The 16,395-nt window shown below is 39.7% G+C and overlaps 1 protein-coding gene across 1 annotated transcript in view; it reads left to right on the top strand.

Moving 5' to 3' along the window:
• msh3 (mutS homolog 3) overlaps positions 1-16,395 on the top strand; it is a 50,200-nt gene that overhangs the window by 21,628 nt on the left and 12,177 nt on the right. The window contains exons 19-21 of the mRNA XM_004072192.4: positions 2,340-2,454; positions 2,777-2,934; positions 7,978-8,164. Coding sequence (XP_004072240.1) covers positions 2,340-2,454; positions 2,777-2,934; positions 7,978-8,164 — 460 coding nt within the window. The remainder of the gene's footprint in view (positions 1-2,339; positions 2,455-2,776; positions 2,935-7,977; positions 8,165-16,395) is intronic.

Genomic DNA, 16,395 nt, shown 5'->3' on the forward strand with positions numbered 1-16,395 from the left:
TCTATCACATTAAATATTGATACTCTCACCTCAGTTTGTATTCTATATGTTTATCATCCGTTTGTGTATGTGTGCTTGTGTGGGTCCTTTGTCGTTTCCTATAGTCTCAGACAGGCTGTGTGTGGGTGTATGCACCAGTGTGAGCAGTGTGCTCTGCCAGAACACCATCTAAAGCCTTAGTCACAACTGCCCTTATGGGTGGATACGGGCTGTCTGTGGGTGAAAATGGGCAAATCTGTGCGGGGCACACATGGTGGCCTGCAGAAAATGTTCAGATATAGACAGCACGGTGAGCCTGTACAGCGAAAACGTTCATGCACATTTTCAGGCATGTGATGCAGGTGTGTCTATTTTTCCTTCATTCCTTCATTCTATCCCCCTCCCAAATCCTGTGAACTGTGCAGGGAGCCCCTTAGTGCCGTTCAAGGGAATGGTGTCTGCTCTTTGAGTGCCCATTGCCCGCAACCTGGCTGTTAGAAATGAGGAAATTAGCCACTCAGTGTGCAGTTTATGTGGGTGTCCTATGGGCATCTCACAGGCACTTGGGTTTTACGTACACATCTCGTGCGTACAGCCAGTGTGCACAACTCCCTAATGACCGGCGTAAGGACACGGCAGCATCACCCGTACATCATAAGTGCATGTAACTTACACTATCCTTCCAAATACTTCATGAGACACCTACCACTGGCTCAACTATCGCGTGTTTCATTTTCACGATGTCCTTTAAGGTGGCCACACATGCCACAAGGGAACTGCATACACACCTGCGCCCTCCTTAAAGACCCTATCCAATAAAAATGGTTTTTGGTGTTTTAACACGTTCATGTTGCATTTTACTCATGATGGAGGACATTTATAAAACAATTTAAGATTGAATCTGCATTTCTGAGTATTTCTTTATTCAAATCGGGATGAATCAGGAGCAGATGGGGAGGGGGGGAGCCACTTGAAAAAGCTCTTTTTTTGTGATGAAAAAAAAACTGAAATGGGCGGGCCAAAGTTTCCCTGCTCCGCTCCATTCTGATGAGTCCACTTGCAGAAAATCAGATACATTAGCGCCTTGGTTTTCCATGTCTGAGCTAGTATCTGACTTAGAACTGTACAGCTGGATTGCTCCGAGATTGCTCACCGTTTTTGTTGTTAGGTTGTTGCTGTGAGGGGCTGTAAGCCAGTAGGAGAGAGTATAAACAAAGGGATGATGGTATATCAGCGGAGGCTTACTTGCGCGTCAACAGTCCCCCTCACAACTCAGAGGTGAATTCCGGATGAACTCCTGCCGCTCTGCACAAACTTTGTCTTAGAAAACGACACACAGGAAACGCTTTAGAAATAGATCATAATATGATTGGAGTGGGACTTTAAGATGCAGCCACACCGCTTTATGGCCATCTACAGGCCGCTCTCTCACTCACACACTATTACGTCTATATTTATGTATTATTTTAGTGTCTAATTTTATTCTCTGCATCAATCTGTTGGTGCATGTTTCTTTTGAACTTTTCTGTTCTTTAGCTCCGTCATATTTACAAACTGGAAAATTTTGCTTCTTCAAGGAAAAAAAATCTGGTTATTATTGTGTGTGTGTGTTTCAGCCAAAACAACAAAAAGTACTGGCAGCTCTGCAGGTTTTTACCAGCCAATGTTGGGTTAAAACAGATGCAGTCGTGGGAAAAACAAGCACGTCCCACGAGACCAAGCAAACACTTGATCCTCACTGGAGAGTGCTTTTTAAAACAGATGGCACTCAAACGACCAACCTATTGAAATGTACATTTTTTAAATACATTTAAAAAGAGTAAATAAATAGTTATTTGTGTAAAAGACGATACATTTTAACTTTATACTATTTGTTCATCTTCAATTGAATTCCTTTTAGGGTCAAGGGGCTCATTGCACTTAGTGTAAGCCCTCTTTTTGTAAAACCCTTGCTTTGTAGAGGATTCACACGGATGACCATAATTCACACAAATGCGTACATCAAATGTACTTACATTTATTGTTAGGCTTTTAAGATTCAAGGAGCTGGAAAACCTCAGAAACTGACTCTAAACATGTTTAAAAAAGAACTTTGCCTGACTTCTACCTTGAGAATTATGTTTTAATTTTTAATTTACCAAAAAATTTGACAATGTACATCCTTGGGGCTTTTTCTGGTGTAAACACACACTCTGTGGGGACCATCTGAAGAATACCAAAGAAGAAGAACATGTGTTTTCCCTTTTTTCTGTTTGTAAAAGACTTGCTGCAATGTGTTATGCCCACATCCTAATTAGATGTCAGGTTTGTTTTGTTATACTGTGAGTACATGTTTACCTGACTCTGTTCTCTGCATTCAGACCAAAAGTGTGTGAGGATCAGCCACAGATAATGATCAGGGATGGCAGACATCCAGCCATAGACCTACTGATGGGAGAGCAAAACCAGTTTGTTCCTAACCACACTGACCTGCAGGTACAAACACACACACTTGAATATCAAGAGAATTCTGTAACAAAGAGACACAAGTGACAATTGCCTATTGAGAAACACACTAAGACACGTGGAGACTGAAACAGCACTGGTACCCACACACTCACTTCCTCGCTCAGTGCTGGAGTGGGTGTAGGTTAATCTTGCAGGAGAAGCAGAAGCCAGTAGGAAGAGAAGCCAAGCTTTCAGTCCACCCACCTCCTTTGCTGATCAGGACAACATGCAGATATCTTATGCTGTTTCTCCCTGTTTGCCTTCTGTTCATGTCATATTTACTGTTCTCCACACTTCTCTCGTCATTAAGGGGGATGGCAAGAGAACTATGATAATCACCGGTCCTAACATGGGGGGCAAGAGCTCCTATATCCGACAGGTCGCACTGATCTGCATCATGGCTCAGATAGGCTCCTTTGTTCCGGCCTCTGAGGCCTGTTTGGGATTACTTGATGGTATTTACACCAGGTAAGAGCACAATCACAGTTATTTAATAGTGTAAATATTAGATGTTTAAGAAAGATGTCATTAGTGCTGTCATCCGCTTCATTATTTTTGTCCGATTAAATAGCTATGACCTGTAATTATTTAATTTTCTAACCTAATAATTGCTATGAAAAGCCACATTTTTGGGCATTTTCATTTAAATTTGTGACATAGTGGCACAGTCAAATATCTGATTATGACTAAAAAAGTGGCTTCATGAAAATGTACCAGACTTCCAACCTTTACCTTTTACACCGCTTTTACACCACCGTTACCATGACAACACGCTACACTGCATTTTAGATTGTCTGCCTTTTGGGAAAAACAGTTTAAACTTAAACATATGAAACAATTAAAGTATTAATAATGATTTATTATTTATTTATTTTGTTATGGAACATGTTATAAGCAAGAAAAGACCTTTCCAGGTTTGGATTTTTAGAAATTAATGGACTTCGCAGAAGCAACCATCCGACGCGATCAGGCCTCCGTCGTCCATTAATTTCTGATAAAGGACAAAGGTCAAGGGTCGGATGTTATCACTCACGTAACAGATTAGAGTTATAGATTTAAAAAATTATTGTGGCCTTAAAACTTTAGTTTATGTTTCTGGTGAAAATATGTGTTATACATAACTTTTATTTGAGTGATATTAGATAAAAAAATGAAGTCAAAGAGGAACTTTGTTTTGCTTTTAATGTTTTCTTTCAAAAATTTACTTTTATACATTTTACACTACATTAACATTTATTAAAAAACAAGCAATGCAGTAAAAAAAACCCATCACTTTAGGAAATGTATTTTTTGGTTTATATTGTTAACTTAGAGTTTCTACATAACAAAGTCTCTTCAAATGGATTTTTATTTAGTCAGACCTGGTGGTTTTGCCTTTGCACTGGAGTTTTCCTGCAGGCACATCAATGTTAACTCGTTTTTTTCCTTGGTTGTTTTAGTGTTGTGGCTGATTGTGGATCAAATCAATGATTCAAATAATCTCAAACAGATAGACATGCATCAAGTCACAAAGAGACACCCAATGTTATTTTTTTTATTTGTCTTTGTTGACATGGATATTGACCACAACAAGAGTCTCTATCAGTGCAGTCAGTCATTAAGACACTGTGGGAATACACATGTGTTTTGCTTCATTCGGTGTCACTTTCTCTGTCTGACACAGTTTATTTTTAGATCTGACACTCAGACTAATCCTTTATAATCCGTTTTGTTGCTAACCACATAAGAGGAGGTATTTAAAGGGGTGGTAAAAAATGAACAAAAGTTGTTTGAACAGTTGGAGATTATTTTTTCATCATGGTTTGGTCTGGTTGAGGGCACACTACGTCTCAAATCCCTCAGATAATGGGGCTTTGTTGAGGATCAGCTTTCCTTATGATTATTCTCTTTATGATGAGTGTCAGGGAGGCCTGCATGTAGTTTCCAGTTCTGACTATACGTGCTAGTGTGAAACACAAGCGTTCTTTTACTCAGGCCTCTCTGTACCATGTTATTAGATGTAATGGCTTGCAGATGTGTGTAATTGTCTTTTTTGTGAGCTTAAGTATGTTTCCATGTATTAAACCAGTGGGAGCCAAAATCTCGGCACACCTAAGGCATCTGTGTCTCTGAGTACAAATCATGCATGTTGTTTAAAAAACACACAAAAAAGCAGGAAAATATGAAAGGATTTTATTTTATTTTTTAAAATGTATTCTTTGATCTGATTTAACTTAAAATGTTGAGTGTGGAGGTTGAGGAGTTTTGATATTTATGTGGAAAGAAGCAAAGAATGCTGGGAGATATATTGGCTGTTGTTATAAGTAGCCGAAAATGCTATGAGCTCAACTCATAATTATCAAAATGTGGGTTTTGGGGTTGTATTGATATTTTCTTTCTTTTTTGTTTTTTTGAATGCGTTAAAAAGATTATTTATTTAAGAATATAATTCGATTATTTAACTCAAACAAATTCTAATAACACATCAAATAAAAACGTAACTTTAAGTTTCACAAACAGGGTTCTAAACTCCCCTGTATTGGTGTGTCTGGTCAATATAATGAAATAAAAAAATACTAAAACAGAAAGTCTTACCAGTAAATGGTGTAAAAAAAAAATATCTCTATAATTGGTGCTTAAAAAAGTATTGCTTAATGCAGCTGCTATTTGGGTGCTTAAAATTAATGAAAAGACCACAAATATGTAAAATTTGACTTTATTTGAATAAATAATAATTATGAAGTATTTGAAAATGCGTGGTAAAGGAGCAAAACCTCATAGTCTGTGAATAAAATATACTAAAAGAAAAAAAGGACAAAATCAATTTTTACCCTAATACTAAATAACGATTGTAATAAGTTGGAGGTTGGTGGAAAGCTTAGAAAATGACCTACAAACCTTTAAATATTGTTAACAACTTGGCTTTTTTCTTCTAATAAACAAATCCTTTGGGATCGACAAAGTTCAGTCCAAGTCTCTATTGCTTTCTGCATTCCTGTGTTCTAATCAATGATGTGAGACTAGAAGTGATCGATTATGATCGAGGACGACGGACTCCCGTTAAAAAAAAAGTACACACTCGTCACCTGTTGTATTTCTTTAGAGGCAAATTCACAAAATAAATTCAGTTTTAAATTTTAATATGAAGTAGTTGAAAGCCTAAAATATTATTAAAGAAGGTTTTGGTACGTTTATTTTGAAATAAAGGTTAATCGAATGTTTAGCTCATAAAGGAATTGTTCTTTAACTGGATCACCAAAGGGAAAAAAACATATTTGGAAAAAGTGTGACAAAGTGCCAGTCGTCTTCTATCACTATTTATGTCTTTCGTTTTTTTAAACATGAAGAAAAAAGACTGGAAGCAGTCACATACATATACAGATATATAATTCCACTTTAACCTCGAGTCACTGGGCACATCACAGCACTTTTTTCATATAAACGATTAACAAAAAGGGCCAAAAATGGATTTGACAATGACAAATTAAATTTTATGAATCAGTTTGTGTTCGGTTTAGTGTCCTTTCATTTGGTAGGTCAGATAAATGATCAGGGATAGATGCTAATATTGTCTTTGTCACTGAACTTGATGCTAATTAATATCCCCTCTGGCCCCTCTTTATCACCTCTTGGTTTTTGATTGTCCGGTTAGCGTCGAATTAGACCGTTTTTGTTCTTCCTATCAACCGGTGTAAGAGGTGAGGAAAAACTGCCTTGGTGTCTGTTACCATCAACACAGCAGTAAGAAATTACTTGTGAGAAAAGCTGAAGAAGGCAGAATGAGCCGACTTGGCAATGAAACATCCATCCTGTCTGTGTTTTAAGAGATGTCATGTTGGTGTCAGGGATTCATTGTGAAACAGGACAAAGGGACTAAACTAGATTAAACCTGTGCTTTCATTTTCCTGCTGCTCTGCCTGACAACAGTTTGAAGATAATTCTGTTAGTGATTGTTCTTGGAGCATGGCTGCAGCCCGGAGTGCATGTTTGTGTATCGCAGTAGCTCACAGATGCACGCGTAGAAGCGCAAACATGCAGCTGTTCTGCTTTCTTGCCGGCATTGAGTCCTGAAGGTTGCAGAGCGCATTCTTCCATGCCTTTCATGGTTGTTATGGAAACAGCGAGAGGAAGCAGAATGTAAAACAGTGTTTTGCAAGGACCTTTAATTGACCGTGGACTTGTAGCAGTGATTTCATTTTGTTTTCCCTACAATTCTCTTAAATTGTCCTAAAAAATGTAATTTCTATAAACCCTTTTTATGAACCATATTTTTCCTTTTGAAATAACAAATTTTGATTCATCTCCAAAAGTGTTGAGTTTTCCTGCCAATGGGTCTCTGGGTAACAGAAACACCTACTGTAGGTGGGTGTTTTACACATGTTGAGCATGTGGTAAAATGCAGCACACACCGACACATTTGTTCCTGACTTTTTATAATCTCCCGTGTCAGAGCGCCTGTGCCATCTTGTAGGCGGTGCACAGATATTGAGAGGACTTTACCACTAAGTAGGACATGCAGTTCTAAAGCCGACACGGTTAGGATGTGCCGAAATTCAGGAAATAAAATGGCGCCACAAATTTGGACTGAGCTCAACGTAACAGATATCATGATTTATAAAGTGACACCTTTGTGCATATTTGTGCATATTTATAGATCATTTCAGTCTTCTCTTGCACCGCTATTCTTGAAACAGTTTTCTTCTAGGGGGGGCCAAGTTTGGGCCTTCGAGACTTTGCGCCACTAGTTTAAAGTAACCTTAGCTGCATTATGAGATGTCTTTTCAGATCTAAACAATTAACAGATGCAAATACTAGTAGATTAAGGCATTTCAGTTCATAAAGAAAATAAAAAAAGGTATATCTTTATTTGGCAAACACTTAAAAAAGTAGAGAATGATGATTTATCAAGAGCTGTGAGGTCCTTAAAAATGCATTTTTAAAAAAAAAATCTTTTGGATCAGTTTTTTCTTGTGGGCGTCCCCTCATCCAGTGGACAAACTCAATGATCTAATTCTGGCTACTAATTCTACCTTGTAGTGTGAGATCTGTCACAATCGCCCTTCAGTTTAAAGCACGCACAAAGACACACACCTTGTATTTGCGAATGAAAAGCCACAGCATGTCTGCCACTCCTCTTTCCTGGCATGTGTGTTGTAACCATGGTAACCCCTGTTGGTGGTTCATTCATAGGTGCAGAATGTCTGTCAGAGCAGCAAAAAGGCAGATTTAAGATTTAAGAAGTGGGTCTGTGGGGCTGCCGAGACGCGCAAAACATGTGGCCATGACTTTAAATAAAATGTTTTCTTATTTTTAAATCCTAAAATGTACAAAATGGTACAAACAAGTGTAAGTCTCTCAGTCTGTGTTTTTTGGTTGCGTTCATGCCACATTCTTTAATCTGTTGCAGAAAATATGTAGTGATCTGCTTTCTCCATCCGTGTAAGAATTTGTGGTCAGAAAAGCAGTTAGTTATACTTTGTCTCTCAGTGTTCCTCTAACCTCTCACTTGCATTGTGACTGCGTCTGCTTTAGGATGGGAGCTTCAGATAACATCTACAAAGGGCGCAGCACATTCATGGAGGAGCTCACAGAAGCTTCAGAGATCATTTCCCGAGCGACAGAGCGCTCTTTGGTCATCCTGGATGAACTGGGACGAGGGACAAGCACTCATGATGGCATCGCCATCGCTTATGCCACTCTGGAGTACTTCATCAGACACGTAAGTGTCTCCTATCTGAATATTAATGCAAATTATATTTGATAAATGAGGGCAACAGAAACAATTGAGCCCCGGCAGAAATTTACAAAAATGTTTGCTTTTTTCACAGCCTTTAAGATAATATATATTGTACGTAATAAACAGATTGAATAAAAGATAGACTACTCTGGGTATTGTGAAAGTTACAATTGTATTTTTGCAAGAACCGGTCAACTAATTAATATGAGCATTCAAAAAATATTTTGAAGAAATCACTGGTCTGAAAAAGGCAATTTATTTTTGTTGATTATTATTTTTGTTCCAAGCATTAAAACAAAGTCAATAACTACAGACAAAAATGTGACAGCAAAGTTAACACAAGTACAGTTACATACAAGTACAGTACAAAGTACCAAAGTATCTTTGCTTGTTTGAGATAAACAGCTGTAAGAGTTTTCTGCAGTCACCATTAGATGTTTAACATACAGGGGACTTTCAGCACCTGCACCAATAACCAGACCAGTGAGCAGACCAAACTTTGATGAATCTCATGTACAGGCCCTCATGAGTGCAGTCACAGAAAAGGGTGCAGTCTAACAATCCAATCATATTTTAATCACTTTTGCTATTAAAAGTTATACCATCCCTTTTGCCGGGTAATTTTTACCCGATATAATATAATCAACGAAAAGTACTTGTCACAAAAAAGAGATCAAAACATGTCGACACATGATAAATTAGAGTGGTTTTCTTTTATTTTCAACTGTGATATGTGTAACAAAATTAAAAAGAACAACTTGGGAAGTTCCTAAAAAGATGTTCAAAAAATACTAAAAAATTAGGAATTTGACAACCAAAAATTCCTAAAAAACAATAAAATAATACTAGAAACTTGGTATTTGCTCCACCCATTCCTGGGACATGTGAGACTTCCTTGAAGAAGGTTTCCTTTACACACGACGTATTGAAATTCATGTAAATAGTTTTGCTCGGGTGAAAACCACCCGGCCATAGTTCTCTAGGGTTAAAAGCGTTAACAGTTAATTATAATGATGCCGCTTTTAGCCATACTTTGAGCTTTTATTTTTTTAAATAAAATAAATATGATTTCAAGGCTTAATGTTTTAGTTGCTTTGTAATTACTGATATAAGCTCTACGGACAACAGATGTTTATGCAGCAGAGCTGTCTGCATGTGTTTTGATTCAAATTTGACACAAACCTGTTCTGATCATGTTTCAGTTTTTAGTTTTTTTTCAAAAATAACTGCGTTGGGTTTCTTTGGGGTGATGGGTCCTAAAAGTGGTCAGGAGCACTGATTTTATCGACAGACATGTTGTTAAAACAATGTTTTTACCGCTTGTAATTGGAGCATTTGTGTTTGAATGCATGTTGTTGGAGCCTGCAGCCTGCTGTGATTGTTTCGCTGTGAGACCAACCACTGGCGCAGCTTCAGACGATTAAAAACTGCTCACAAAGCAGAAATGGGATCAAACACAAGCAAGATCTGTTAAGTCGATATTTTCAGTGAGACCGTATAGTGTCCTAGAAAAGAGGAGGGACCCCTGGATACCTAATTTACTGATGATGCTCCATGGATTGGTCAGTGATCTAGAGTATTTTGACATCAGCAGTTTCTAACAGCGTTTGAAGTGCACTCCACTGCTGAAAGTTTTTATCCTTAACGGTTGTTCTTCTGAGATTCTCGCACCACCGGGCAGGTAGGAGGAGGAGGAGTCCCACAGGAACCTCATTCAGACACAAACAACACACATGAGATTGTGAATTCCTACTTTAAGGACTATAAGAAAAGCCTTGCTTTTGCCTGAAAAAATACGGGAAATTGAATCAAATCGTGGATTTAAAGTCTCACTTAAACTATCTTTTAATCTATTTTCAAAGTGTTCCTATTGATCTTTTAATAATGAATATGCCATTTTTAGCGAATATTAAAAAAACTGTTGTTTCATTTGAGGACACACTTTATGCAGAGCAGCAGATGTTTTCTGTACAGAATGCGTTCACTTTTTTCTATGATGATTTAGATTATAAACAAAAGAGAAAAGTGTTAAAATATGAATATCTGTCAGATAAAAGAGCATAAAGTTTGTAGTGAGGGGTTTTACAGCCCAAAATGAGATTCGTGTTATAATTTCCCTGTAATGTAATAACTTCTAAAAGGTATAAAATAAGAGTTGCCATGTTTTTCAATAAACAATAAAGACGGCATTGAGGGAGAGTGATATTTTTTAGCTTTGAAAGCCTTAAATCTGCATCTCAAGTTGCAGGTAAAGAAGGTGTTGTAAGCCTCTTGTAAATCAGTGTGAGTTAAATGTTTTACCCTCTGACACCATGAAAACAGTTGCGGGAATGATCTGCCTGGATTATGGTACCTGTTACAATCCGAAGCCTGTTGGGTGTTTTCAGAACAAAAATGTTGAGACTCTGAGCGAGGGGAAGAAATAAGAAATGTAAGCTATCAACACCAGAAAAACACAAGAAAACCTGCCGCAACTGTATTTTTACTTCTTCTTCTTTCTCTTTCGGCTTTTCCCATCAGGGGTCGCCACAGCGAATCATCCTTTTCCACCTCACTCTATCATGAACATCTTCTACTCTAACGTTAGCCAACTTCATGTCCTCTGTTAAGACATCCATATATCTCCTCTTTGGCCGTCCTCTTGCCCTCCGGCCAGGCAGCTCCATCTCCAACATCCTTCTACCAATATATCCACTAACCCTCCTCTGAACATGTCCAAACCATCTCAGTCTGGCTTCTCTGACTTTGTCGCTAACACAGGCAACGTGAGCCGTCCCTCTGATGTACTCGTTCCTTATCCTGTCTAACCTGGTCACTCCTAAGGAGAACCTCAACATCTTCATCTCCGCTACCTCCATCTCAGCCTCTTGTCTCTGTCTCACTGCTACCGTCTCTAACCCATAGAGCAGAGCTGGTCTCACCACTGTCTTGTACACCTTTCCTTTGAGTCTTGCTGGCACTCTTCTGTCACACAACACTCCTGACACTTTCCTCCAACCGCTCCAACCTGCCTGCACTCGCCTCTTCACCTCTTTTCCACAATCCCCATCACACTGAACTGTTGACCCCAAGTACTTAAACTCCTGCACCTTCTTCACCTCAGTCCCCTGTAACCTAACGCTTCTACCTTGATCCCTCTCGTTCAGACACATGTATTCTGTCTTACTACGACTGACCTTCATACCTCTTCTTTCCAGAGCAAACCTCCACCTCTCTAGCTGTTCCTCCACCTGCTCTCTACTCTCACTGCAAGTTACAATGTCATCCGCAAACATCATTGTCCAGGGAGATTCCTGTCTTACCTCGTCTGTCAGCCTGTCCATCAGCATAGCAAACAAAAAAGGACTCAAAGCTGATCCTTGGTGTAGTCCCAGCTCCACCTTGAACTCCTCTGTCTGACCTACAGCACATCTCACCACCGTCATACTTCTCTCATACATGTCCTGAACTACTCTGACATACTTCTCTGCCACTCCAGACGACCTCATACAGTACCACAGCTCCTCCCTCGGCACCCTGTCATACGCCTTCTCTAAATCTACGAACACACAATGCAGCTCCTTCTGACCTTCTCTGTACTTTTCCATCAACATTCTCAAAGCAAAAATGGCATCAGTGGTGCTCTTACGGGGCATGAAACCATACTGCTGCTCACAAATCTCCACCTTCTTCCTAAGCCTGGCTTCCACTACTCTTTCCCACAGCTTCATTGTGTGGCTCATCAACTTTATTCCTCTATAGTTGCTGCAGTTCTGCGTGTCACCCTTGTTCTTAAAGATCGGGACCAGAACGCTTCTCCTCCATTCCTCAGGCATCTTCTCACTCTCTAAAATCCTATTGAACAACCTTGTTAGAAATTCCACTGCTGTCTCTCCTAAGCACTTCCATACCTCCACAGGTACGTCATCAGGACCAACGGCCTTTCCGCTCTTCATCCTTTTCAGAGCCTTCCTAACCTCATCCTTTCCAATCTCTGCTACTTCCTGCTCCACAACAACCACATCTTCCTCCCTTCTTTCCCTGTCATTTTCCTCGTTCATCAGCTCCTCAAAATACTCCTTCCATCTTTTCTGTACACTCTCTTGGGTTGTTAGCACCTTTCCATCTCTGTCCTTAATCGCCCTTATCTGTTGCACGTCCTTCCCATCTCTGTCTCTCTGTCTGGCTAGCCTGTACAAGTCCTTCTCTCCTTCCTTTGTGTCTAACCTGTCATAAAGCTCATCGTAAGCCTTCTGTTTGGCCTTTGCCACCTCTCTCTTCACTCTACGCTGCGCTTCCTTGTACTCCTGTCTACCTTCCTCAGTCCTTTCTACATCCCACTTCCTTTTAGCCAACCTCTTCCTCTGGACGCATTCCTGTACTTCCTCATTCCACCACCAAGTGTCTTTACCGTCTTTCCTCTTTCCAGATGACACACCTAGCACCTTCCTACCTGTTTCCCTGATAATCTCTGCTGTAGTTTCCCAGTCATCTGGAAGTTCATCCTGACCACCCAGGACCTGCCTCAACTTCTGCCTAAATTCCTCACAAGTTTCTTCATTCTGTAGCTTCCACCACTTGGTCTTCTTTTCTGTTTTCCCTATCTTCTTCTTCCTGACCTCCAGAGTCATCTTACACACCACCATGCGGTGCTGTCTGGCTACACTCTCTCCTACCACCACTTTGCAGTCATTAACCTCTCTCAAATGACCTCGTCTACATAGGATGTAGTCCACCTGAGTACTCCTACCTCCACTTCTGTATGTCACTCTATGTTCCTCTCTCTTCTGGAAGTAAGTGTTGACTACAGCCATTTCCATCCTCTTCGCAAAGTCCACCACCATCTGTCCCTCCAGATTCCTTTCCTTCACACCAAACCTGCCCATCACCTCCTCATCACCTCTGTTGCCCTCACCAACATGCCCATTAAAGTCTGCTCCAATAACAACTCTCTCTCCTCTGGGAAAACTCTCTATGACCTCATCCAACTCACTCCAGAATCTCTCCTTCACTTCTAACTCACAGCCAACCTGTGGCGCATACCCACTGACTACATTCACCATCACCCCTTCAATTTCTAACTTTAGGCTCATCATCCTGTCTGAGACTCTTTTCACCTCTAGAACACTGTTTACAAACTCCCCCTTCAGAATCACTCCTACCCCGTTTCTCTTCCTATCAACACCATGATAGAATAGTTTGTATCCTCCTCCAATACTACGTGCCTTGCTGCCCTTCCACCTTGTCTCCTGCACACACAGTACATCTACCTTCCTTCTCTCCATCATGTCTGCCAGCTCTCTGCCTTTCCCTGTCATTGTGCCAACGTTAAGAGTCCCTATTCTCAAACCTATGTTCCTGCCTTTTCCCTTCTCTCTCTGGCAACGGACCCTTCTGCCTCCCCTCTTTCTTCGACCAACAGTAGTCAAATTTCCACCGACACCCTGTAGGTTAACAGCATCGGTGGCGGTCGTTGTTAACCCGGGCCTCGACCGATCCGGTATGTCTAAAGTGTTGTGGATGATTCGCATGGTTATTTTGGCAATTTTTACGCCGGATGCCCTTCCTGACGCAACCCTCTCTATTTATCCGGGCTTGGGACCGGCACAGAAGTTACTGGCTTGCAACCCCTGTGGCTAGATTAACTACGCAACTGTATTTTTACTAAATACTTTTATTATCACAGACCACAAAAGTCCTATGTCTGCATCTCTGTTTCAGGGATTGTGCCTCGCAGCTGTTCATTCTTTACAGATTAAGGATCTTCTAACATCCAAAGCATCATCTATAATTCAAATCAGCACTGCTTTAAGAATGACGGCCCCGCCTCCCTTCCACATGCACAGCTGCATTACTGTCTGAATAAGTTCTTAAAGGCAGAGCAATCTTTAGTCCTCATCTGGCTCTCCACATGATCAACCTTAATAATCTGTTCTCTAAAAGATGGGTCTCTCACGCAGTGTATACTTTTGTCTTACATGATGCACACAACACCTTTTTTTATTTTTTATTCTTCTGCTGTTTTGGGATATTTATTATCGGTACAACAAGGCTCTGTAGATATAAGTATTGGCAACCAAAAGAAAATGTTGCTAAATAAGATCAAAATGTGGCTCAATAACCCCATCTGAAGAACATAAGAAACAAAAATGTTAAAGTCTGTGTATGGCTTTGTAGTTTTTTGCAAAGGAATGGCTCGTATTGAGAAACTCAACCAAGACGAGGCTGGTTTGAGGTATTATTCATGACAGAGTGAGGACAATAGAAACCAGACGTCATCACACTGGAGAGGCAGATGAAGTTGAGGTCTCCTTGAAAGATGTTTTTTTCGCAGTATTCAGCTCTTTAAAACATATGCTTGTGTTTCTTGGATATTGTAGTTTTTTTGCGCGCATCTGTTAAATTAGTGATAAGCTACATCAGTGAATGAAACCTTCCACAAAGGATTTTATCTTTAAAGATCCACTACCGTCATCTTTGGTCTATTTTAAAAGCGTTCCAGATTTTCACTCAAATCAAAAAGCATGTGTCTTTTTCTTGGATGTAGTTTCTTCAGAGCCGCAGTAGTTCATCAGAAATTGTGGGCGGGACTGTTGGTGCCCTTCTCTGTCGCTGAGAGCCGTGAGCTTGTGGACGCTTTTTTTTGTCTACTCCTGATTCTCAGCCAGTTAAATTAAGAAACACTACAGAGTGCAATTTTGAGTTTAAAAAATGCCACAAGAACATGTTAAAAACACAAATTTTATTGGAGTGGGTCTTTAAATTCCAGCAGTTTATTGCTCCTCTTCCGCTTTGCATCCTGTGCTTAAATTATTTTACATATGTGTGCGTATGTATTTGTGTTGTCCACCACGCCAAAGCTTTTGTAGAAAGAAAGGATTTGTCAGATCAGATGTTCCGGGATGACCTAAGGGGGCATGGATTAAATTTAGCATTTGAAGGGCTCTGTTTGGTGTAGATCCAGTCATGGATTAGCGCATCCCCAGCTGTCTTGTCTGTCTTTTTTCATCTGGCTGTCAGAAGTAATCGTACAATACCTTTTGAGAAAAGCCTTCCACACCATACCTTGAACAGTGATCACCATAATACAGCATTCTACTCACTCGCTTTAGCATCAATTGCCTTTTCAGTCTCCATCGATATTGAGTACTTGAGCGTTTTGGAGCCAGCATTTTTCTAGCTCCCAACTTTTTAAAAAGATCTTTATCCAGACTAGGGCTGCACGATATGAGGAAAACTTGCGATATGCGATATTAGAGATTAATCTTGCGATAACGATATAATTTGCGGTATATAAAAAAATAGAAAAATGCCAAAAACATCATTCCCATTTCATTGCAACAGTTTAAAATTATACTCCAAATGACCCTCATCGACATAGGTGACAAACATCTAACATAATAGACCTCCATCTGATTGGTAAACAATGGGAAGGCGTCCATCTGATTGGTCAAAGCATAAAGGGATTTATTTGATTCGTTAAAAGCGTCAAGCTGCCATAAGATTGTTTTAACACATTTTGGGTTTACGATTTATTGCGATATTCGCAGTCTTTTGCGATATGCCTATTGCAGAGCTGGATATTGCGATAACGATAAATTTGCGGTATATTGTGCAGGCCTAATCCAGACCCACCTTTTTGCAGAGGAAACTCCCAAATGTTCATTTGCAAGAAATACTTCTTTAAATGTTGATCATTTAGCACATTTTAGCCTAAATTTTTTGAATTGATTATGATGTTCAACTTGAGATGAAAACGTGTCTTAACTTGAAACTCAGGTTGTCAAAAATTTGCCTTGTCAGGATATCAGTTTTAGTTCAGCTTGAAATGATCAGCAGAGTTTATGCAGCCAGCAGATGCTGGTGAGGCTGAGGAGGAGGAAGCATTCCACTTCTTGTGTAACAACATGGATTTGTTTAAGAAAAGCATGACTATTTAAGGAAACGTAAAATAAAGTAAAGGGGAAAAAAAGATGCTATTCTTTTGAGAAAGAAGCAGTAACACTTTATAAAAAGATTTCTTAAGAATCGAGTTAGAAGACATCGACAAGTATTAGATATGTGTTCCAAGTGTTGTATGTTTGGGGATTGACTTAATGTTGTACAGTTAGTTTTTCATACTATGTTGTGTTTTTTTTTATGGCAGGGAAAGCCCTCACTTTTAATCAATTAAGAGGCTGCAGAACACTCAATTAGCTATTAAGAAAGACCTTAGTTGATATGTCTATTAATAA

Source organism: Oryzias latipes, chromosome 9 (assembly GCF_002234675.1).
Source record: "Oryzias latipes chromosome 9, ASM223467v1".
In the NCBI taxonomy this organism is placed as follows: domain Eukaryota; kingdom Metazoa; phylum Chordata; class Actinopteri; order Beloniformes; family Adrianichthyidae; genus Oryzias; species Oryzias latipes.